Genomic DNA, 23,647 nt, shown 5'->3' on the forward strand with positions numbered 1-23,647 from the left:
ATCAAGGTGGGGGGAGGGGGATCACTCAAAATGACACAGGGGGGATCAGAGGGGGGAATCAAAATGGCACAGGAGAATCAGAGGGGGGGTTACCATTTTAGTAACCCCTTTTGATCCTCCTGTGTCATTTTGATTGCCCCCTCTGATCCTCCTGTGTCATTTTAAGTGATCTCCCTCCCCCCACCCCTGTGCCACTGAACACCTTCAGCAGACATCCCCCCTACCCCTTTATCAGACATTTACCCCCTGGGGCCTGCCTGGAGACTGTCACTGGGCTTGCTGGGGCCTGGATCTGGGCTGGAGCAGGGTCTGCCACTGACTGAGAACCTTCAGTCATCATGAAGGCGGCCGCGAGCATCAGGTAGTGTCACCAGACACAGACCAGCACTCACCACCTTCGCCGTGTCCCGTCCGCTCTAATCCTCCTGTTCTTCTACACGCATCTGTGAAAGTCTTCTCCTCTCTCCCGCCCCACGCTCACCGCTCTCTCCGACCTCCGCTCCGCCTCCACACAGCAGTGATGTCAGGACTCCGCGTAATGTCACTGGTTGCTAGACGCCAGTCGGGGCGGCTCTAGTGACCAGTTTACAGTAAATTAATTTCCATTCTGAGACAGAGCCTGGGGCCTTATTTTCGGGGGATGCCTTATATTTCACTCAGAAGGAAACCTGTAAGTAGGCCTTATTTTCAGAGGATGTTTTATTTTGGGGGAAACACGGTATCAGCAGCTGATTTGCTTATTTCTAAGAAAATGAATAAACTGGTGCTAGCTTTAAGTCCTTACCACTCTGGTGTAGCTGCACATATCCAGTGATAGATACATGAGTTTGTGATGATTCTTGTAGTTTTGACCAAACTATTTATAAATGTCCTTGCCTCGTACTGTAGGACTTCCGGTCTAAATGGTAAAGGGGAAACACTTTGTTATTTGTTATCTTTAATGTTTTATACTTTTATTTGAAACTAAAAGTCTACCTTATATGTTTTATGTACTAAAGAGTGGCTGGATAAGGTTTTTGATGGGTTATCACAAGTTCTATACTTGATTATTTTCATGTAAACAAATTCTCATACATATCTGAATTAAGACTGTTCTTGAAGGAGTTGACCTAAGTATTTTGAAGTGACACCTCTATCACCCTACATTTTAATGTATTATCTCAATAGCAAAGTAGTTAGTAAATGAAAATAAAAGAATATGCCCATATGTTTTAAATAGAAACCACTGACACAGTCCTGTTCTGGATGTTCATACATGATGAATTAACCCTCTGTTTTTGAAATGAAATAGAGATTAGACAATGGATATTTAATGTGACTAAATTATTTTCTGTAACGTTACAAAGAAAGCAGGCGCACTTACTATACTTATATTTGACTGATTTATTTTCAAACCCATTGACGATTACAAGCACTAATTTTGTATGTGTCTGTGCTTTTCCCCTTCAAGTGCTTTCAAGATCAGCCATCCACAGATCAAGACCTTTTATTTTGCAGCTGAGAATACGCAAGAAATGAATGTGTAAGTAGAGGAAATAGATAAATCCAATCTCTATGGGAATAGTCTTACTTTGGTCAGGTGTTTGAATTTTAAGCATATGTTCATATCAGTTATTGTTTTATTAACTTCTCATGCTTTAAGGATTAATCTCTTTAGCAGCTACAAAGTCTTCTTGCTTTCTTCTCTAGTATTTGGGAGCATTTTGGAGAACTGTACATATCAAAATGGCTATTTTTGGAAGAAGTAATGAGATTCTTCTGAGGGAACCACTAAGTTGAGAAAGGAAGAGCCAGATAATTGTAAGAAAATGTTAAAATGAGAATCAGAATCATGGGGAGAAGGCTTGAAAGTGTTATATAACTGATCTTGCAGCTTTCAGAATTCGGATCTTTACAGCGTCTCATATGTGCTGTGTGATATCATGGTGATTCATGCATTTATTCGCTCTCCATGGGCAATCGCAAATATTTTGCAGGACAGTCTTGCTCAGAGTATAGCTGACACAAGTTTTATGTCCCTAAATTCCTGATTCCTGTTTGTTCTGTTTAAAGAAGTGGACTGTATGCATCTAGTATTACCTGCTTGAGGCTTCAGAGAGCACTCTAATTTAAACTCTAGTTTCAGAATTTTTAGTGTCTCTCTCTCTCTCTCTCTCTCTTTTTTGGCTTATTAATCCTCACCTGAGGGTATTTTTTCCATTGATTTTTTTTTTTTTTTTTTTTTTTAGAGAGAGTGGAAGGGAGGGAGGGAGGAGGGGAGAGAGAGACACACATAGATCAGTTGATTGGTTGCCTCCTGCACCCGCCCCCGGACAGGGTGGGAGATCAAATCTGCAATCCAGCTATGTGCCCTTGACTGGGAATTGAACCCAAGACCCTAGTGCACTAGGCTGACACTCCAACCACTGAGCACACTGGCTAGGGCAAGAATTCTTAGTGTCTCTTATTACCTTACATAACCAATTGAAATATGTCTATGGATCACCTGCTATTGTCCCATTGTAGCAGATCCTAGGCACCAGAAATAAAGAATGCAGACATAATTCCTCCATTCATGGAGTTTATGGCTTAATCTATTTTATTTATTTATATATAATGATTTTTCTCTTCTATCTGCCTTATATAACTTCCTCTTGCCCTTTTGCTCTAGAAACTTAAAGAAAAACTGCTTTTCACCAAACACACATGAACGAGCACACACACACAACTTATAGGATATCCCATCAGCAGCCTAGTCTAGCTAGAAGCATTCTCATTGGTTCCCTACACCCCACCACAGCCCTTCATGTGAGGGCGGAATGGCTTTTTATTGAGAAACCCAGCGTTAGAAATAACAAGGCAAGGAATTGACAATTGAGTCTTTCAAACAAGCCTTTTCTTTACTTGGAGAAAGAGAGAAGTTGTTTCTTCCCTCTTTCTGATTTTAGCTTTTCCTTCCTGGCTTTCTCGAGTGTCTGAAAAAAATAAGAGCAGGCACACAAAAGGAGAAGATTTTTAAAACTTCACTGTCAAAGCTCTTTATTTGTTTACAGGAGTAACTCTAAATCCTATTGATGGGCAAGCCCTAGGGGTGTAAGTGGTGCGTGGAAAACTTAACGTCTTGCCTAGCAGTATTGAGGGCCCCAAGATAGTCCTGGAGCTGAGCCATCCATTAACCCCAAATGGTCTCCCCCTGCCTCCCCCCATAGCCTCCTGCTGTCCCTGGCTTCTCTCAAACAGCGTCTTGTGTCTCCAGCTTCCTTCCTGTCTACATCCTTCCTACCCATCCTATGGCTGGCGCTTTCAAAGTGGTTCTGTTTTCTCTGACGCGGGGAGGGTGAGACCAGTTTACCAGAGTTAGCGTTCAGTGTTCCGTTATCTGTGAATTTACCTTCCGGCATCGCAAAATACATCTGTGAACCAGGACAAAGTTATTAAACCTGTTACGTCTCAGTCAGATTTGCTCTATAAGTCACACATCCGCCTTATTTTGCTTCTTGCTCACCCTCTTTTCCAGTTTATGTTTATGTTTCTAGTCCACCTATGTTCAGTTTTTGTGTTTTCCATTTGCAGAGATCTGACAGCAAGCAGAGTTGCTTGCGTATTGACTACTAGTATAACTAAGAAATATACTGTATATACACTCTGTCTGGTTGGCTAAGTCAAAGCCTGTCATAGTTACCGAAGCCAAGATCCTATTGCCAGTCTATGCTGTGAAGACCTGTTAATTTTACTTGAAATTATGTTAACACTTATCTTTCCAGCTTACAAACAAGGTGTAAATTGAAATTTGAATGTAAGGTGTTCTGAACCCATAGTTTTGAATGACCTTTAGAGTTTAAAACTGTCCATGCGGCCGCTCATAGACAAACGGCCCCTTTTGTCTGTGCCAAAATGTATCATAATTCCTTTGATTTGTGATACATTATTAAGTTTTCTAATAGCCACCAATGCAGAATCTCTTGGGGCCGCCAGGCTAACTTCTCCCACAAGGGTGTTCATGTGGTGATGAAGGGTTTGTTCTGCGTTAGCCCCGGAGGAGTCTTTTCCTACCGAGGCGGCCTGTTGGAGCCAGTACATCACGTGCCTGGTGTTTCTCAGCGAGATGCAGAGATGCTGGGAGGGAGGGCGTGAGGGCATCTGGGGAGATGGGTTCTGCTTGAGAAGCCCTCCTCCTTGGGAAACAGCACTTTTGGGTGGTGACATTTCTATCTGGGACAATGAAGGGCAAAGCAATTAAGGTTAATGGTTATGCTGTGTATTCTTAAGGGACCCTCAATTTATAAGGACGGGGGGAGTGGTTAGGGAAATGAAAGAGCTGGTTTCTGCACAGAGGCTGGTGGTAGCTGCCTTTCTCCACGGTGCTTGCGGGAAGCATGTGCTTGTTTTCACATCAATTTCTTAACACTTGTGTTTCTCCAACACACATATTCATGGCAAGTCAACGTACAACACACTCCCGGGAACATCTGTCATCTTCTATGTAAATACAAGTCTTTTTGTGCATCCATCTATTTAGCCACAAACAGAAACGTTTCTACTGCCTCGATGTTTAACTAAAATGTTCATAGCAAAGGAGGTGCTCTAAGCCAGTGGGTGCTGGAAAGAAAACACTCAAACAAGATTCTAATCAATCACCAGTTTTTCACAGCAAGGAACTCAGCATGGCAATTAAAAGGACATGGTTTTTGGGTAAGGGCTGAGAGGAATCTTTTTTTATTGTCAATACTCTCCCAATCTGCTATGTTTCTGTATTTTCGTGTCTGCTTATTTTAGGCATTCTCAACTTAAAACCATTTTTGTCTTGATATGTCAAAATTTTTTGTCTATTTCACTTTTATATACTTTTTTTTGGCGGGGGTTAGCTTATATAATTATGAAATTATGTATAAACGAAGAATGAGTTTATTTTTGGTATTTTAAAAGTGAATCATTAAATTTATTGTGCTTTGACTAATCAATGTTTAAAAATGTGCTTTTAAATACTTCTTTTAGTTAGGTGACACATAAAACATATTCTTGTAAAAATCACGTAATACAGAAGTATGCAACGTGATAACCTCCCCATGTCCCCAACTTCTCTCCCTGGGATTAACCCCTTTTAACAAACAGTATGCTGTATAGCCTCCCTGAGGCTTTCATTGCATATCAATTTGTGGATGTATACAAATACATAGTTTTAAAAGTACGTTGAATCAGCCTAAACATGTCTTCACTTTCTTGTTTTCATTTCACAGTATGATAGGATTTTCCCAGGTCATTACAAGACTTCCCACCTGTCCTTTTATTAGCTCTGCTATAACATGGTACCGATAGAATCAGTGCCATACTTTACCCATTTTCCTATTGATGGACAATTATAATGTACTAGAGGCCCAGTGCATGGATTTGTGCACCGGTGGGATCCCTCAGCCTGTCCTGTGGGGATTGGGCCGAAACTGGCTCTCCGACATCCCCCGAGGGGTCCCGGATTGCGAGAGGGCAGTTCTCGGGTGACGCAGCCTGGAATCGGGCACTCTCCTCTCTGGTTCTGGGTGCAACACCCGAGAACCGCAGCTGCCAAGTCACTGCAGCTCAGCAGCTCCTGTGTTGAACGTCTGCCCCCTCATAGTCAGTGTGTGTCATAGCTACCGGTCGGATGGTCGAATGGTCTGACAGTCGCTTAGGATTTTATATATATAGATTATGTTTTATTTTCTTGTTTTTGTCATTTATTTGTGTATATGAAGTTGTGGTTTGTAGGCTAGATGTTTATAGTTAGACTCGTTGGGCAAAAAGGATGGATATTTAACATTTGAATACTATCATTGAATTGCCTGCTTAAAATTGGCCGCATCAATTTTCATGTTCAACTCAACAAAGATTACAATGTTTTCTCCTAAATTCTAGAAATCACAGATATTTAAAATGTTGCCCATCTAGTGGTGAAAAATATTTTCCTGTGTTTGAATGTGCATTACCCAAAATATAGTTGAAGCTGAGAATTTTTTCCATGTGTTTATTAGCCATTTGCATTTTTTTTTTTTTTTGGTATGATTTCCTGCCTCCTTGTATTGTTGTTTATTCTGTTGGGTCTTGATGAACATTTTCCAGTGCCTGTGGCATGATCTGGTCCCAGGTATTATTCCAGTTTTAAGTGGCCATTAAGAGAGTACATGTTTCTCATTGTGCTGAAGGGGTTTTCATAGATGAGGCTGGGATTCATCTTTTCCTGGCAGACAGTCCTATTTTATTTATTTTTAACAATCAAATTTATTTTATATTTGCTGTTAAATGTTAAAAAAATGCAGCAAGGCCATGGCAGGTGGAGGGCTGGGTAAAGATTCCTAACTTATTGACAGACGGAAATGTGCAATACTTCTGTCCTTGGTGTGTGGCCTGAGAATTGTTCATGAGGCATTACAGGTCTCAGGGACGTGAAAAATATAAGTGAATCTCGAAGTGCATAGCATTGTTATTTTTTTGGTATTGGTAGACTTTGGCCACTATTAAATGCTCTGGTTTCTCAAAAGTAATACATAACAGGGAACATTTTTTAAAAATACAGAAAACTGGCAAGATGTGGAAAATTAATTGCTTAGATAATCACCGTCCCCAAATAATATTTCCCCTTTAAATAGGTTATATAGTTAGGAGCATATGAAATAGACCTTTTATATCTTTTAAAAATTCTGTGTTATAAAATATGTTCCTAACAAAACCCTTGAGAAAGAACTGCAGTAGCCTGAAGTCATAAGCCAAGTTTGAGTTCCTTAAGGGTCATCTAGTTCTATTTTTGTTATTGATGTTTAGTTGGAATTCATTGCCAACAAAATGGTAAGTGAATCAAAGAGATGACATTGACAGTTTTTGCTTTATATCACATTATTCAAGGAATTAAAAATTTCCCCAGTTTAGAAATACCTATCTAGCTCTAGCCAGGTCTTTTACTGATTAAAATAAAAATTCTGGCTTAAAAATGTATCATCTTTTCTTTATTTTTATGTGAATTAAACAGATATTTTAAGAATTACAGAGATAAAACTTTAATGGTAAAGTTACTAAACTTAATAATAAGGATTTTCATGGTTGCTAACCATTTCAAATGTACAATTGCAAAAAATATATTTGTTCAAATATTTAGAATATATAATGTTATTACCCACAGTAGTCATCTGGATAATGGGCCACCTCATTTCTTTTCTTTTCTTGCAAAGAATGCCCTGAGTAGCCTGGCTGGCATGGCTCACTGGTTGAGCATTGACCTATGAGTCAGGAAGTCATGGTTCGATTCCTGGTCAGAGCACATACCCAGGTTGAGGGCTCGATCCCCAGTGTGGGGTGTGCAGGAGGCAGCCAATCAATGATTCTCTCTTCTCATTGATGTTTCTATCTCTCTACCCCTCTCCCTTCTTCTATAAAATCGATAAAAAAATATAGTTTAAAAAGAGTTCCCTAAGTAATGAAAATATTGTGAAACCAGAGGTCTTAGGTTTCGATACCACAAATTTGTGCTGGAAATGTTTAGAATGACTGTAGGATTATGACAACTTTATTATAAAATATGGCCAAAACCTTCCTTCATGGTCTAGGGCCGTGGTCGGCAAACTGCGGCTCGCGAGCCACATGCAGCTCTTTGGCCCCTTGAGTGTGGCTCTTCCACAAAATACCATGGCCTGGGCGAGTCTATTTTGAAGAAGTGGCATTAGAAGAAGTTTAAGTTTAAAAAATTTGGCTCTCAAAAGAAATTTCAAGCGTTGTACTGTTGATATTTGGCTCTGTTGACTAATGAGTTTGCCGACCACTGGTCTAGGGAAAAGGTGAATCTCTTTGGTCAAATGTTTATTTTCTATTTAAATTATAGGTGGTTAAACAAGCTTGGATTATCTGTAACCCATCATGAATCCACTACAAAGGACGAAGGTATGTTCTATTTTAAAATTATGAAAATTTAGCAAGAAAATTAGAATAGGATGAAATAAGTTCTATGCATTGCCTTGTCCTAATGAAACACACTTTGGCATTTACAATTATCTGAAAACATGCAGAGACAATCGCACAGACTTGCCAGCATGGAACTGAGCTTCCTCTGCTGGCTATGCATGCTGTTCACACTTCACCCACTCGTTAGCAACTGGAGGCTTCAATGACATCTCACACAATTGCCAATGCAAATGTTTCATTGCCTCACTTACTGGATTCTTACTCATAGGCATCATCTCATCTAGACAGATAACTTTCATCCCACTGTTTCCTTTCTGATATTTTAATATTTCCACCAGATGTGTGCTGAGAGTAATTACCCTAAGTTTGTATTAGGAACCTGAAGGTCAGATTGGGACACAGGCTGAGTCTCAGTCTTTTAGCTCAGTCTGTAGCTTTCAGCATACACAGCTACAGGATTCTGATTCTTCTTAATGAGGCCGGTGCTCCTTAATATGGAAAAGAAAAGGCGTTAGGTGCCAGGGTCGCAGAGCTGATGCTATTCTGAAATGCTCAAACCATATAAAACTTGGGAATTGGAACTAGAGAGTTATATCTTTGGATAACAAAATCGAACAATCTTAATTTAGAAATAGAAAAGTGGCAACTAGGCTTAAAACAAGAGAGGTACATTATAATACTGTGAAATCCATGTGCTAACTATCTCCCTGGTTCTATTGCCCATAAAATAAATGGTTCTAGTTTTAAAGTCAGAGGGAAGGCAGAGAGGGTAGGTGGGTGGGAAGAGATCAAATAAAGAACTTGTATCCATATATGCATAACCCATGGACCCAGACAATAGGGTGGTGAAGGCCTGGGGTGGGGTCAGGGGACGTGGGTTAGAAGAGGTCAATGAGGGGAAAGGGGGACATATGTAATACTTTCAACAATAAAGATTTAAAAAAATAAAGTACATTGATATGTTGAAAAAAATAACTACATAAAAGCCTCTCCTTATCCTGGTATGTAAGGCCTTCCATGATATGGCCTCAAGGAACCTTTCTGTTTCTTTTTCCACCATCTCTTTTAGGGACTTCATATAGTTGCACTGTTGGCCTGCTACTAACATCACTCTTGGCACCATTGATGGTTTACTTATTCTTTCAATTTCAGCTCATTATGGTTCCTGGGATCAGAATTAATCACTATTGATTTTATGCTGTCTTAATATATGAGGAATTATTCTATTTTGCCTGAGCTACCTATGGGGAGTCCTCTTCCTGTGGGTTGGACACTCCTTGAGGGCAGAAACCCTGATGTGGCCACTGGTTTTCCCCTCTCCTGTAACCCCCTTGCACCAATAGCTCACTAGACGAGTACTTTCTGAATTGGGTTGGAATTGCAATAGCCAGATGGACAGACCTCGGCTCGTGCATTATGGTGTAAGTGATAACGGCGTGGAAACATTGAGCATTCTCGTTTTTGTCATAGAATGCTACAGTGAGAGTGAACAGGATGATCCAGAAATAGCTGGTGAGACAGCACCACCTCCTAACCCTTCGGAGACTCTGCCCCCCTTGGTATGTACCCACGTAATTAGTCTGCTATTCATTGATCAAGTGCATGGATGTCATTACCTCCAATTGGGTAGAAATGACCTTGACTGATAAATTTTTCGAACAGGCTAAATTAAGATACTTGCCAAAGAACAAGTACAATCCTCAGGGTGCTGATTTTGAGCCTTCTCCATAGCAACCCACTCGTATGACAAACTTTGAGTACTTGTGCGTGACCCACAGATGTATCATTCTCAGAGGATTCACAGTTAATGCAGAGGGCTTCTTGGTGATAGGCCAGTGCTTGCATAGACTCGTTTTATAACGTTTATTTATAGCCTACTTACTCTCAGAGAGAATTGAAAGGGCCGTGCCTAGGTGCATGTGCTACAATGTGCAATGAATGTAAAGGGGATAAAGATACCAGCATTAAGAGAAAACTAGAGTCAGAAAGATAGCTGGGAGCCAGGAGTGGGTTTAATGCATGAAATCTGCACAAGGAATGATTCTGTATAGTCACTAGAGAAAAGTGCAGGTTTGAGTCTAAGCTTTGAAAGTATCCAATGTAAGTTCGGTTTATTAATGGGTTTTTGTTTTTCCAAGTCCTGGATTTAAGGTGTTAAATATCAATTAGATAACGACCTCTCCTGTTTTATTTACCCTCTGCCAGTGCAGGATTATGGTCACTTTTCGAATTTATTTGGCTAGCAGCCAAACCATAAATAAATATTTACTGAATGAATATGTTTTTTTAAAAGTATCTATTAAATAGGATTAGCCAAAATTAAATGAAATATAAATAAAATTAAATTTTGAATATGGTGAATTTTGGACCAGTTTTTGAACCAGTCTTGCAATCTATCCTTTTTTCATACATTCATAGCTTTTTGTTAACGTAGTCTTCCCCTTTTGAAATCAGTCTCTGAATTGTGAAAAATCTATTATTTTATCTATATCAAACTTAATGATATCTCCAGATCTCAGAGGGTCTCCTAGCTCTTCATAATGTTCTTATTTGATTACCCTTTATTCCTCCTAAAGAAGTTGAGGAGGTCTTTAATAGATGTTCCTTGTTGATTTAATAGAGAAGCATATGTTTCAGTTGAATTTCTCTCTCTCTTTTTACTCCCTTTCTCTTTCTCCTATTTTAACCTGTAACATAAAAGGATTGGTTGGTTCTCTCTCCTTGTCTTCCTAAAATTCCTTCTCTCTCCTATGGTGCCCATATATGACTCTTGTATGATTTATTTTAGTTCTAAAATACAGTGATTTTCATTTTTTTTAAATGGCAAATTAGTATCATAGATTAGAAGCATTATCAGGTACCCAGGACTTTACTTGGTGAGAGTAAATGCAACCAATTATCGTCTTAGAAGGGTCATGACTCAGCTGCATTGTGCCATGACTGTCTCACATGCTGTTACAGGGAATGCTGTTTTAAAACAAATAACTGAAGGGGTGCTTATGAGACTAGTAAGTTATGTCATTGAAGTGGAAGGATTCTTTAGAATTTGGGGGTCATCACTCGTGTTATTTCTTCAAGTTCTATGTTGAGCATTTTCGGGAAGGCCACGAAGACTAACATTTTTTCTGAGGAAATATGTTAGAAATAGATAAATATTGAAGAGCTAGATTTTATTTTTCTTAGAAATAGAATATGTTCCTCATTCCTGCATATTTCCCAGGCAGATTTTGTTTTTGTTTCTTCTTGTTTCTGAAAAACAGACATGTAAGACACTTGGTTAACATAACATTTAAGCTTTTTATTTAAACAGATGAAATTTTAAAAATCATAGTAACTTTTTCCAGAGTGTGACTCAAGTTGTTGTTTTGGCTCAATCTAGCGTAGTCTAGCTTTGATTGAGCTATACAAGCGTAGGTGAAAACAGTACCCGCCCCTCCCCCCACTCCCCACTCAGTTCTTGCTTTTTTAAAAAAATTGGGTAATAAACTTTCATTTTGGAATGATGAACTCAAAAGTATAAAACCATATTATTCTGGAAAATTTTCTCAAAAAATTTTAAAATCTTGACCTAAAAATTAGTCTAATATCCAGTCATTCTAATGGCTATGGAGGAAAGATAAGCTGTAGGACTTCAGCACTACATCGACTTGGACTTCTGCTTCTAGTGGCTGAATCGCAGGGGACACGGCAGGGTCTTCAGTGAGTGAACAAGAGGTGTTTGTTTATGTTCCTTTTCCTTGAGAAGGCTTCACAGGACGGGACATTCATTTATTTCTATAACTGTGATATAGAATTTCTCTGTTTCTATAACAGAGAAGTTAGAAATGGGAGCTTTCTGACAGGCCTAGTAAGAAATCTCAAAATAAATAGGAGTCTGTAGGTTTCACGGAAGATCATTTGTAGAAATCTCTATCCATGATTCCCTGAAATCACAAAAGAGCAAAAAAGGAACCAGCTTCGTTCACATTTAAAACCCAGTATTATAAATTATAAAGTGAAATAAGAGCTATAAAAATCATTAAAAATCTATCCTGCATACTGGGTGGGACAACAGTTGTTTGTATGGAAAATAATACAATAATTAATAAATAATAATACAAGAATAAACTGTTTTGCATACTGAAAACTGTAAACCTACTTTTGCTCTACCCTGTATTTTTCCTCTAAGCTTAATTTTTAAAAAAATCATTGCCGGAAAACTTGATCTGTGATTATATGCTTATTAATTCATTTAAAAAATATTTGCTGAGAGCTACTGTCCTAAATACTTGGGACACATCAGTGAATAAAACTCACTTCTTTCTGGACCCAGACTTCCAGTCGAAGGAAACTGATGCTTATTATCTGCTATGTCAGTAGATGTAGAGCAAGGTGAGTCAGGGAGGTCAGGAGTGCTGGAGGTTGGGTTGCAGCAATGAATAGGAAGCCAGGACTGGCCTGGGTGAGAGCCGAGATCTGAACAAAACTCTTGAAGGGTGGTGAGTCAGCCAAGAGTTGCTCAAGCATAGAGGACAGTGCAAGCCAAGATCTCCTTGGTACGTTGAGGATAATGCAAAGAAGGCAGTTGGTGGGAGCAGGGTGACAAAGATGAGAGCAGCGGGAAATGAGGATGCACTAGTGGTGGCCATATCATGTACAGCCTGCGCTGTTTGGAGTTATTTAGGGAGCCTCGGGGAAGTTTGAGCAGAGGAGTGAAGTGACCAATTTCCATTTTGAAAGGACCACTCAGGTTGTTGCGTGGGAGAGACCGTGGGAGGCTACGTATAAATGCAAAGAAATCTACTGAGAGACACAGTGGGGATTCAGAGAAGGGCATAGATGAGACATGGAATGGTCAGATTTTGCATATAGTTAGGTAGACCACCCAATAGGTGATCCAGCTGGGTCAGACACAGGAGAAAATGAGAAGATAAATGTTGATAATTCCAGCTGCAGGAAGCTCATGCAGATCATTTTTAACATGCAGTCACATATTTGGCTGCTTTTCACAAGGACAATTCCTTTATATCCAAACGATGAAAAAAAAAATCAGCTAAGAAGAGATAAGTAAAGACACACCTGCACACTGTGGCCCATGGGACAGTGGCAGAGGAGGAAGTCTCTTAAACACAGGAAGTGGAAGAATCAATTTTAGAAATGGAAATGCAATCCTAGTAGGATAAATCTTGCACAGCTGTTTACTAAAGTTTATTTGATCTTTTGATATGTGTACTTTATAAAATAATTCAAATGCTTGCAAGGGAAATAGTTGTAAGAGAATTATCAGTGATTACGTATTTAAGAAAAAGAAAATCGCATGCTTTCTCTTTAAGATGCAAAAAACGTATCATAAGCTCTATGGTTTGAACATTGAACTGATTTTCAGATCCTTCTAAAATTGGCTCTTACATCTTTGTTTCTTGCTTTAACAGCTCGTCTTCTCAGCCTGCTCTCTGGCAGTCAATCACGAGATGTGCTGGCTACCCCTCACCCTGTCTGTGTCTTCCATTCCCACTGCCACTCCCCTGGGGGGGACCACCTTAGCTGTTGCCTGGGTCATGGAAATAGCAGGCTGTTTTTCTTTCTTGGTCTCTAATCTCTCCTCTTAAAATCCACATGCAAATTAGTCTTTCTAAAGTGCAGTCCGATACTATGGATTCACCCAGTGAGGCCTTTCAGTAAACCCTCACTGCTTTTCAAATTAATTCTGGGCTCATTGGATTGATATTTAAGGCACTGGGCTTCCTTTAAACCAGCAGTACTGTCTTGATGCTGATTCCTCCATTGTCATCACCTCAATGAACTGCCCATTATTTTCCCAAAAACTTTCCAGACTTTCCTGCTCTCGCAGCCTGGAATTACAAAGTTTCTCCACTTGCAGGAACCTCTTACCCCTACCCTAATTCCACCTTCTAAATATCTTTCAAGACAGGTTCAATTGTGACTTCCTTCATTGAAGCTTCCTTAGTTCGTTAAGTCAGGATTTTCCTTCCTTCTTCTGAATCCTTTATACTCCTATAGTGCATTGTTTTTTGACACCTTTTCATCTGACTTTTTTATTATTGATTTTGTATATCTGTTGTTTTTCTCTAATTATTAAGTTCTTTTTAAAAAAATATATATTTTATTGATTTTTTTACAGAGAGGAAGGGAGAGGGAGAGAGAGTTAGAAACATCGATGAGAGAGAATCATCGATCAGCTGCCTCCTGCACACCTCCTACTGGGGATGTGCCCGCAACCAAGGTACATGCCCTTGACCAGAATCAAACCTGGGACCCTTCAGTTCGCAGGTCGACGCTCTATCCACTGAGCCAAACTGGTTAGGGGCTATTTATTAAGTTCTTAATATTGTAGTCAGTGTCCAATATCTTCTTCTTTACCCATAGCACTTACGACTGCTTCTAACACTTACTCAAAAACTAATAAATATTTATTAATAGACTGATAAATGGGTAGGTGGTGATTATTGTGACTTCACCCATAATCTCCACTGATTTGTGCTCTACAAGCATTTCCACGTGAGAATTGGCAAGTTACTACTTTGCACTTCTCTAGTGCTTTCAGATGGCTTTGGGAAGGATGATTCTAGTTGACTCACAAAAATCCTGTATTCATTTTACAAGCAAGGAAGCCACCTTCAGAGGAGTAAATATGGCTGTCCTAAGTATCATTTGCATGCTTAAACTTACATTTTATTAAGACTATTCTTTTATGTTATCTCATTTGCTCCTCTTGGTAAATCTGTGTCCGTCGGTCAGGAAGCTAAGGAATATTTTTGTGTATGGACCACGTAACAGGGAGGCCGAATCGAGATAGTGTCTCTTCCGTTGAGCATCTTGAGTTCTAAATTGAGAAAGAGGCACAACAAATTTGTCATTCAAACAAAATAATCTCAAGTGTCGATAAATGCTCTGAAGAAGAAAAAATAGAGCAATGTGCTAAGGAGTGGCCGGGGCTGGGAACAGAGGATATTGCTTTGTATACTAGTATGACTGTCAGGGAACAGCCTGCTGAGGAAGTAATATTTGAATTGGGACCAAAATCCTGGGAAGGAGGCAGCCAATGAACAATCCACAGAAAGTCTTTCTGGCACAAGGAGCCAGAGATTTTCTCAAAGAGCAGGAAGAAGACCAATGTGGCTTGAAAGGAGAGGAGAGGGGAGGTGGCAGCAGATGGTGCCTGAGGGGCTGGTTAGGGGTTGCTGTAGGCCTTCTCAGCTATAATGGAGACTTGGGGCCATTTTTCTACTTCTATGGGCAGTTATTAGAAGATGTTTCAGCAGGGGAGTATTGTGATCTGTTCTATGTTTTAGAAATACTCTAGTTATTGTTTAGACTGGAGGATGGACCAGGCAGGGGAGAGGTGAGCGATGGTGGAGATAGGAAGTCAGTAGAACAGGACTTGGAGGTAAAGTGGCTTTTTGAAGGTCATGGATACTGAGGGTTGGATTGAGGAGGGAGTCTTTTGCCACTTCATTGCCCAAAGGTCATGCAGAAGGTCAGTGACAGAGTAGGGAGTATACTATACCAAGGTCTTTGGATTTTTATGGTAATGTTACTAGCATATGATAGAAATACAAACAATACTTTTAGGGCCAATGAGCAATTGACTGGTTTGTTTTTATTGATATAGCAAATGAAAGGGAAAAAAGGCTGTGTACATTCCTCTTTTTTCTCATTTGGTTTTATTATGTTTAGTGTTAAGTTATTCCTGTATCTTTCATTTTTTAAATATGATTTGACTAATATTGCTTAAAATTTATATGTTTACTCACTTCTTTCTAATTACAAGATTTTGGTGGCCATTTAAAACTATTTTTCCCATGTCAAACCTGGGTTTTAAAACAATTCAAAGGAATTGTAGCTAATCAGCATTTGATCTATACTTTGATGAATAAAAGTATCTTATACAGAAAATGGGGAAAAGTAATATTGACATTTTAATTTAATTCATTAACATTAAAATCTTTAAAATGTCTTTAAATCTCTCATTAAAAATTAAAATATTTAGCTCTAGCCAGTTAGGCTCAGTGGATAGAGTGTCGGCCTGAGGACTGAAGGGTCCTGGGTTCAGTTCCAGTCGAGGGCATTTATCTTGGTTGCAGGCTCCTCTCCTACCTGGACAGGCCCTGGTCAGAGCGAGTGCAGGGGGCAACTAATTGATGTGTTTCTCTTACATCGATCTCTCTCTCTGTCTTTCTCTCTTCCACTCTCTAAAAATCAATGGAAAAATATCCTCAAGTGAGGATTAAAAAACCCCACACACAACAAAAAATAAAGTATTTAAATCCCAAATGCTCTCAAGTTTGTGGAACCACATCCAATTGTTAATATCTAATAAATAAAATACTAATTTTGTTTGCGATTGTGAGAATGAGCATTTGTACTGCAGTCAGTACCTGTCACCCTTAGATCCAAGGATTAGGATAAATCACCCATAGCAACTTTACCGAGAATTTTAGGGTCTCTTCAACAGCAGGTTGGACACCCCAGGGCTGTTTTTCTTCATACAGCTGGCTCTCCAGTCTGTTCTTTGTTGGCATTAGTTTGTGACCAATGTGTCAGGCACAGATGCAACAAATGGAGATGCAAAAATGATTAAAAACAGCCTGTTCTCAAGTAACTCACCAACAAAGATGAACAAGTCCGTCAGCAGTTACAGTATCAGTTGACCAATAAAATGATATTCCACCGGTGTGACAGAAGTAAGCCCCAAGCACCAGGCAAAGGTACCTATTTTACCCTGACATCCCCAGAGAAAGCTTCTGGGAGGAGCTTGCCTCTGAACTGATCCTGGAAGGATGGGCTCCTGTTAGCCACATAAGGGTGTGACTGTCAGTCACTCCTTTCTACCTTCATTTGATTCGCAGTGGGGAACTTATGAGCATATTACACAGATGGTTCACAGAAGGCATGGAGCGAACAGTTTTCTGTTTGACATGTAGCTACAGTTATTAGTAGCTACAGAATGATAGAAATAACAAGCCATGATTTAACACGACACTGCCTATAAAGCACACTCCCGTGTGGAATCCTCTGTAATGTTGCTGTAGGTTCACTTCAATTTGTACTTTGTCAATCTCTCTTCTAATGAAAACTCCCTCTGACTTGATACACGTCATCTCCTCCTCCTCCTCCTCCTACTCCTCCTCCTTCTTTGATTTATTCTTTTCTCCATTTTAAAATCACATTTATAAATGCTACTTGGTGCTAGAGAAAATGGAAAGCATTTGCCCTGTGTTTGAGTAGCACCACAAACAGGAATACCGTCCACAGGCATTTCTGATGCTCACTTAACGTGTCTTTCCTTAGTCCTTTGAGCAAACTTGTGAGGTTCCTAGAGGCTTGTGGAATGTGCTGCAGCAGGTGTGTGCAGCTTTTGGCTCAAATATCCATTTCGCTATAATCTAATTAGAGAAGCATCAGCAGGAGCAACAGAAACGGCTTGAGCTTCGTCTCTGCAGAAAAGGAAGCTGAACACATGGAAGCCAAGCTTTACCAAAATAGCTCACAGTAGGGGTATGTGTCAGGACTGGGCCAGAGTAGGTATTTTTGTAATATTTCTTTTATAGATCCTGCTGATGAGTAAACTATTCCCGGCATTTATTTGGATTGTTTGGCAAGTGGGCATTCCTTTCTCCAGATAACTGGAGTTTTACTTCGTGAATTACAGGTCTTTCTTTGATCTCTTAGATTTTAAATGGTTGGAGTGATTGAAAGCAACTGGTTCCCAAGTTCATTGACGTATTCCTGAATGGAAAGTTTTCATGTCTTCATAAATATATTAAGAAGATGAGTGTGATGAGTCGGTATCTTAACTAGATAATTTAATGTCATGCTACTAAAAAGTGGCTTTATTGATTATTTGATGATCCATGTCTAGTATGCAGCCAACTGGGCACATATTGGCCAAAAAACAGGCTTTTCCCATGAGAACTCAGAGCTTAGAACTTGCAAAATTCTTGGGACAGTATTGGTTTGGCTCAAAGTCAAACATTCTGAGTTAGTTGCAATGATTCTGAGGTCTTCTGAGTAAAGACCCTAGTTTACTTTTTGGCTTCTTCCCTCTAACAATTTCTTACTCCCACTTCCTTGGAGTTTTGAATGTTTAAAATTGGTGGGAATTTTCCATAGGATGGCATAACAAAACTGAACCATAAAATGCCTTCTCTGTCTTACCTGCCATTGGAGATATAGGGTGATCCATAGACCATTGGTGTCTGGATTTATGGCTCTTACTGATCAATAAAATTAAAAATGGAAGGACAACATATCATTATGAAGTCTTTATTTTGATGACTATAGATAAGAAAAAAGCTAATATCCACCATCACAGTTTTCTAAATATATAGGGCGTCCCCCCAAAAATGTTTACACACTTTATAGCTGATAGCTCAGTTGATGTTTCTTTCTTTTCAGATCGAACTCACTGGAATTAATAATTATTCAAAGAGTGCATACATTTTGGGGACACCCTGTATTTTAACATCAAAATGTAACACGGATAAACTCTCAGAATAAGTGAAGTGTTTACCAAGAGAGGACAGTTGGTGATGTTGCATTGATATTTTCTCCATGGACTGGTGAAAATTTCACCGGGGATTGTCATTCAGCCTTGGACTGTGTGTTAGGAACTGCTTGCAGGAGACCTACATCATCAACCCAGTTCACCTAGTCTGTGGGGCAGTTTTTGGTTTCTCTGTAATGAATTAGAAGCCTGCAAATGTATCCTTGTCTTCTTTGGCAAAAGTTTATTATTAAAGTTTTTAAAGTATTGAAGAGCAAATGAGGTAACATTATTTCACCTAACTATGCGGCTATGAGGTGATACTGGTCATGTGCTAAGGAATATGTAAAAGATACTTGAGGATTGATCAATATAAGTGCTTTGCCCACATTACTGGTCATCACTCAGTTAATATTATTTTGCTTCATCTCTGGCTCCAGGTTTTGCTTTCCTTTCTTAATCACATTTCTCAAGACTTTTTGCTCATTTTAGTGATAGATTGCAATCTCCTTTTTGCTCAAAGAGTCCTTCAGTATTCCAAAGAATTCCCCAAAGAGGCCTGTTAAGTTTCTGGAGAACATTGAAGAATAAGGTAAATCATGATATGGAAATTTTTTTTCAGATCCTTGAACAGTGAATTTAAAATTATATAAACCAGTTTTTAGAAAATGGCATCAGAATGCCTGTCATATGGATGTAAGTGTCACACATATTACTGGACTATTGGCCACTTTTTGAAACAATGGATTGCCTTCATTGGATATTAAAAGTAGAGAATGCTTATTTCATCACGACTTACTATTTTTTCCAATTTTATGTGTGCTAAATAGGCAGCAGAGCAGGCATCTTCATCTTCATCCACACTGAGTGAAACACCGGGTTCTTTCTCTTCCCTGGAAAATACCGTAAAGACAGCCAGCACTTTGCCCACCTCCTCATCGAAAGAAAGACAGTCCTTGACCGACATTAACAGTTCGTCTGCTGCTGAAGATGTGGGACAATCTATAGCAATAGCTGTGGAGATTCACCCACCTGGACCCTCAGAGGCAAACAGTCACAAGGCCCCGGAGAACTTGGCTACATCAGAATGTGGAGTTTTGAACTCTTTATCTAGTGGTGACACGTCTTCATTGAGTAGCAACCTAGACCATCTTACTGTCCCAGACAAGCCTACAGGATCAAAGATGATGGACAGAGGTAAACTCATAAATTGTTTCTTTTTCTTTAGGGAATGACTGTTTGGGTGTGGATGCAGAATTCTAACGTTAATTTGTGAAAAGAGTGTTTAAAGTCATGAATGATGATGATTCCGTCATTACGCAGCCTTGAGGGTTAAGCCAAGGGGCTGTTTCTTTAGAGGAGTTTGCACGTGGAAAACCCCAGCTTTGAGGCCATGCATTATTCTCTATAAGTGTCACTAACCAAATGCTTATAGTCAACTATGAGACAGGTGGATCATAAAATAATATGTTTTTCACCAGTCTGAGGAAAGGCTTGACTTTTTTTTTTTTGGTCCCATGTTCTATGCTCTAAAGCTTGTAGGAAATAGATCAAGGCTTTGTAGACTGATATTTATAACATTACTTCCTTGTTTCCACGCAAACTTAGAGCAACTACCTTCCCTGGACCATGACCACAGACAAAAGTTTGGGCTAGCTGGTAGGTTCCTGAAGGTGCCCATGTGGTTAACAGGAAGAGAGACAATTTGCATACATTTTGGAGGGCAGCACTAGAACTTTTAAACACTAAGGGGAGCACAGTTTATGCTTTTGAAAATAAAATTTAAGTCTTAGCTAAGGAAAGAGCTAATGGAATGTAGAAATTAATAATGTGCATCTCGTAATGCTCTGTGCTAGTAGGTCCTTACCTTTTATTCAGTCTAACTTTTTTATTATTATGTTCAATCATGGTGTGTCTTTTCTGATGGTTGTGTGCCTTATTCATTCTGGTGGAGAACAAGCTTACCTGATATAACATATTGAGCAATGAGGCAGTGACAATTTTGGTTTTTATTTTTTAAAAATATATTTGTATTGATTTCAGAGGGGGAGGGAGAGGGAAAGAGAGACAGAAACATCAATGATGAGAGAGAATCATTGATTGGCTGCCTCCTGCATGCTCCACACTGGGGATTGAGCCCTCAACCCGGGCATGTGCCCTGACCAGGAATTGAACCGTGACCTCCTAGTTCATAGGTTGACGCTCAACCACCGAGCCACACTGGCTGGGCTGGTTTGTATTTTTTAATGTACTGCTGAGAGAAAATTGACTGGCTACATTCCCATGATACTTAGATAGAGTGGCCTGATGGCATAGGTGACTGTTCTCCCCTCTCTCCTAGCCTAATCAGCGAAAGTTTTTTTTTTTTTTAAGTTTACAAGTTGTTAGTTGTATTCTATTAATTTAGTATTTACTATCAGAGTAATTAAGGCCAACGATTGCAACTGCAGACCCAGTTGTGTGTGTTTTGTGTGCATTCTTTTAAAGAACGTGAATTGTAATACTCTGGTTGGGACCTCATTCTTCAGTCGCCACCATTGTTACCACTTCCTGTGATGTTTCACACAGTTGACTTACCTGCCTGGCTTCTAATGACATTTTCAATTGTCACCCCTAATTTAGGCCAACGGTCTACTTTACATTAAAAAAAGTGGAATGCATGAAGTTACTGGCAAAATAACTTACTTCTAGAGGTGAATGAGGTGGGATAGGGAAGAGAATAAAAGTAATGCCATTGAGGATGGAGAGGGGTCGAGTTTGGACTGCAAGGAAGGTAAAACAGACTCACACTGTCCTCAGGTTTGCAAGGTGCTGTCCTGTAGAAGAAGTATGGGCTTAATTTGTATCTCCTCGGAAGTACACAACTGAAGCCAGCAGTGCAAGTAAAAGGAGGTAGTTTTAGGTTCAGCCTAAGAAACTTCTTTTTAACACTGAGAAAGTTCAAAATAGAGTGTGCTCTTCAGAACGTAATGCATTCCTTGCCACTGAGAGTGTTTTCTCATTCTGAGACAACCACTTTCACTGGCTGCTGGTTGCATATTGTTCCTTGTATTGGGTTTTACAAAGATATACTGAAGAGAGAATTTAAGCATTTCCAACTCAATGGCCTGTAACTTGATACTTAGAAGATCATTCCAGATATAGGAGTGGTGAGACTAAAGAACATAATAAAACGTGCCACATCTATTCTTTTCCTGCCGAAAACTCTTACTTTAATTATTGAGCCATAGGTAGAACTAAACACACACACACACACACACACACACACACACACACACACACACAGAACCCCATGATGAGAATGGTTTAAAAAACAAAATAGATAATGAAATTTCATTTGCATTCTTTTCCAAGACATAACCCTGCAGCTTGAGTTGACTTTAGAGCAGCCTTGGGCAAACTACGGCCCGCGGGCCGGATCCGGCTGTTCTATCCGGTTCTCTTGCTCTCCCCTCCGCTCCTTTACTTTGAATTTATATTAGTTCACACAAACACTCCATCCATGCTTTTGTTCCGGCCCTCCGGTCCAGTTTAAGAACCCATTGTGGCCCTCGAGTCAAAAAGTTTGCCCACCACTGCTTTAGAGTCATAACCTGAGAGTCGTGGGAAGATGCGTGAAGCTCTTACCCGTGTCTAAATGTCACTCTTGGAATGCATGTGCTGCACAGCCTGGCTGGGCACCAACACCTCCTTTATTCTAAGAAAAGGAAGAAGCCTTGTATTTTTAAAATTTGAGTTAAGTGCTGAGTGACCCACAAAGTCTGTACGCTTCCTTAAACCACTTGACATGCAAGTGCTCCTGCCAGGAGAGAGGAAGAGGAAGTAAAAGTCTTCTCCTCTCACTGATTTGCTGGCAGTTGCCGTATGTTACAGCATTTTTGCTGCTGATTTTTTTTCCTGCTACTGGGGGTTTGGTTAAATTCCCAGAAGAGCTAAACTACATAGAGTCATTGCTATGGAAACAGCAGCCCAGTCTTTGCCTGTGCTTCCGATGACCTGCTATTGAGTACTCAGATTGTGTATTTTGCATGTTTTTAAACATGTGTGTGTTTGTGTGTGTTGGAGGAGGTAGCTTTTCATTTTTGTGGCTTTTAAAAATTATGTTTTACCTGCCAGTTAAAAAAAATACATAAAAGCCCTGAAATTCCTGTGTCTGAAATATTGTTCAGGATATTTTCATGACAGGGATTAAAGTTTCAATGTCCTCCAGAATAGGAGTTGGGATTTAAAATTAAGTCCCATTCTCAAGATGCATTTGTGGGAGTAAGAGGCTTTTATCCTAGAAAATAAAAAGATTCTTAAAGGTTAATAACTGAGTCCTGAAACAAGCAGACAGCATGTATTATAGCCTTCTTTTTATTTAGACAACGAGAGAAATATTTTGCAGTTGGTATGCAATTAAAATTGCGGTTGCTAGAATTCTATGCTGAATTTAAATATCCTCTTAGACATTTCTCCCCTGCTGTGTAAGCTATTAAAATTGCACAGTGCTAATTGCATCCTATTGCCTTTGCACATTGGGAGTTTCAGAGTTCCAGAGCTGTCCAGATTCTTCCCTGAGTCTTTCTACAAAGCCAAGGGGCAAGGAGGCGATGGGGTTAATGGAATGTTCATCTCAGCTCCGTTTTACCCTGTGCTGTATCTCTCCTTTGGGAGAGGTTATTTGGCCCCTGACTTATGCCTGTGTGATGATGACTCTCATTGTTGTCTCTATTTACATTGTGTTAACAACGTGGAAACAATTTCATTATACTTACTGCATGAATTGAGTGACCATACCCTGGATGCTGAAAGCTAATAACCACTAATAAGACTAACACCCAATTTATGCAAATATATTTTCAAGTACAAGTATAGCCAGAATTAATCTGGGAATCATGTTGAATAAAAAGCAGTTTTAATGAAAAGACAAGCACACTAGAGCATGCATGACATCCCAGGAAAGTGGCATAAATAAGCCATATTTTAGAATTTTGCAAATTTTACAAATTTTTTTTTTTTTACAATTTGAATGTGAACAGTACAGATGACACGTTATTTTAGCCAGCTACTTCAGATGTTGCTGTAGGAATTTTGTGGCATGTCTGTTTAGGAAGTAAGAAGATAATAAGAAAATGTTGAATACTGAATTCCATTCAATTTAGTATTATTTTTATTACTTTTCTGAGTTCCTTACATCTATCTATTCAGGTACTTGGTGTTAAAGGGAATACAAAGATGAGCAAGATTCAATTGCTGGTATAAAACATTCTAACATCT

At 39.4% G+C, this 23,647-nt stretch overlaps 1 protein-coding gene across 1 annotated transcript in view; it reads left to right on the forward strand.

Moving 5' to 3' along the window:
* Positions 1 to 23,647, forward strand: part of IPCEF1 (interaction protein for cytohesin exchange factors 1) — a 71,966-nt gene that overhangs the window by 23,275 nt on the left and 25,044 nt on the right. The window contains exons 4-7 of the mRNA XM_080664565.1: positions 1,451 to 1,522; positions 7,823 to 7,881; positions 9,373 to 9,461; positions 19,219 to 19,585. Of these exons, the coding sequence (XP_080520691.1) occupies positions 1,451 to 1,522; positions 7,823 to 7,881; positions 9,373 to 9,461; positions 19,219 to 19,585 (587 nt within the window). The remainder of the gene's footprint in view (positions 1 to 1,450; positions 1,523 to 7,822; positions 7,882 to 9,372; positions 9,462 to 19,218; positions 19,586 to 23,647) is intronic.

This window comes from Plecotus auritus, assembly GCF_963455305.1.
Source record: "Plecotus auritus genome assembly, chromosome: 4".
In the NCBI taxonomy this organism is placed as follows: Eukaryota; Metazoa; Chordata; class Mammalia; order Chiroptera; family Vespertilionidae; genus Plecotus; species Plecotus auritus.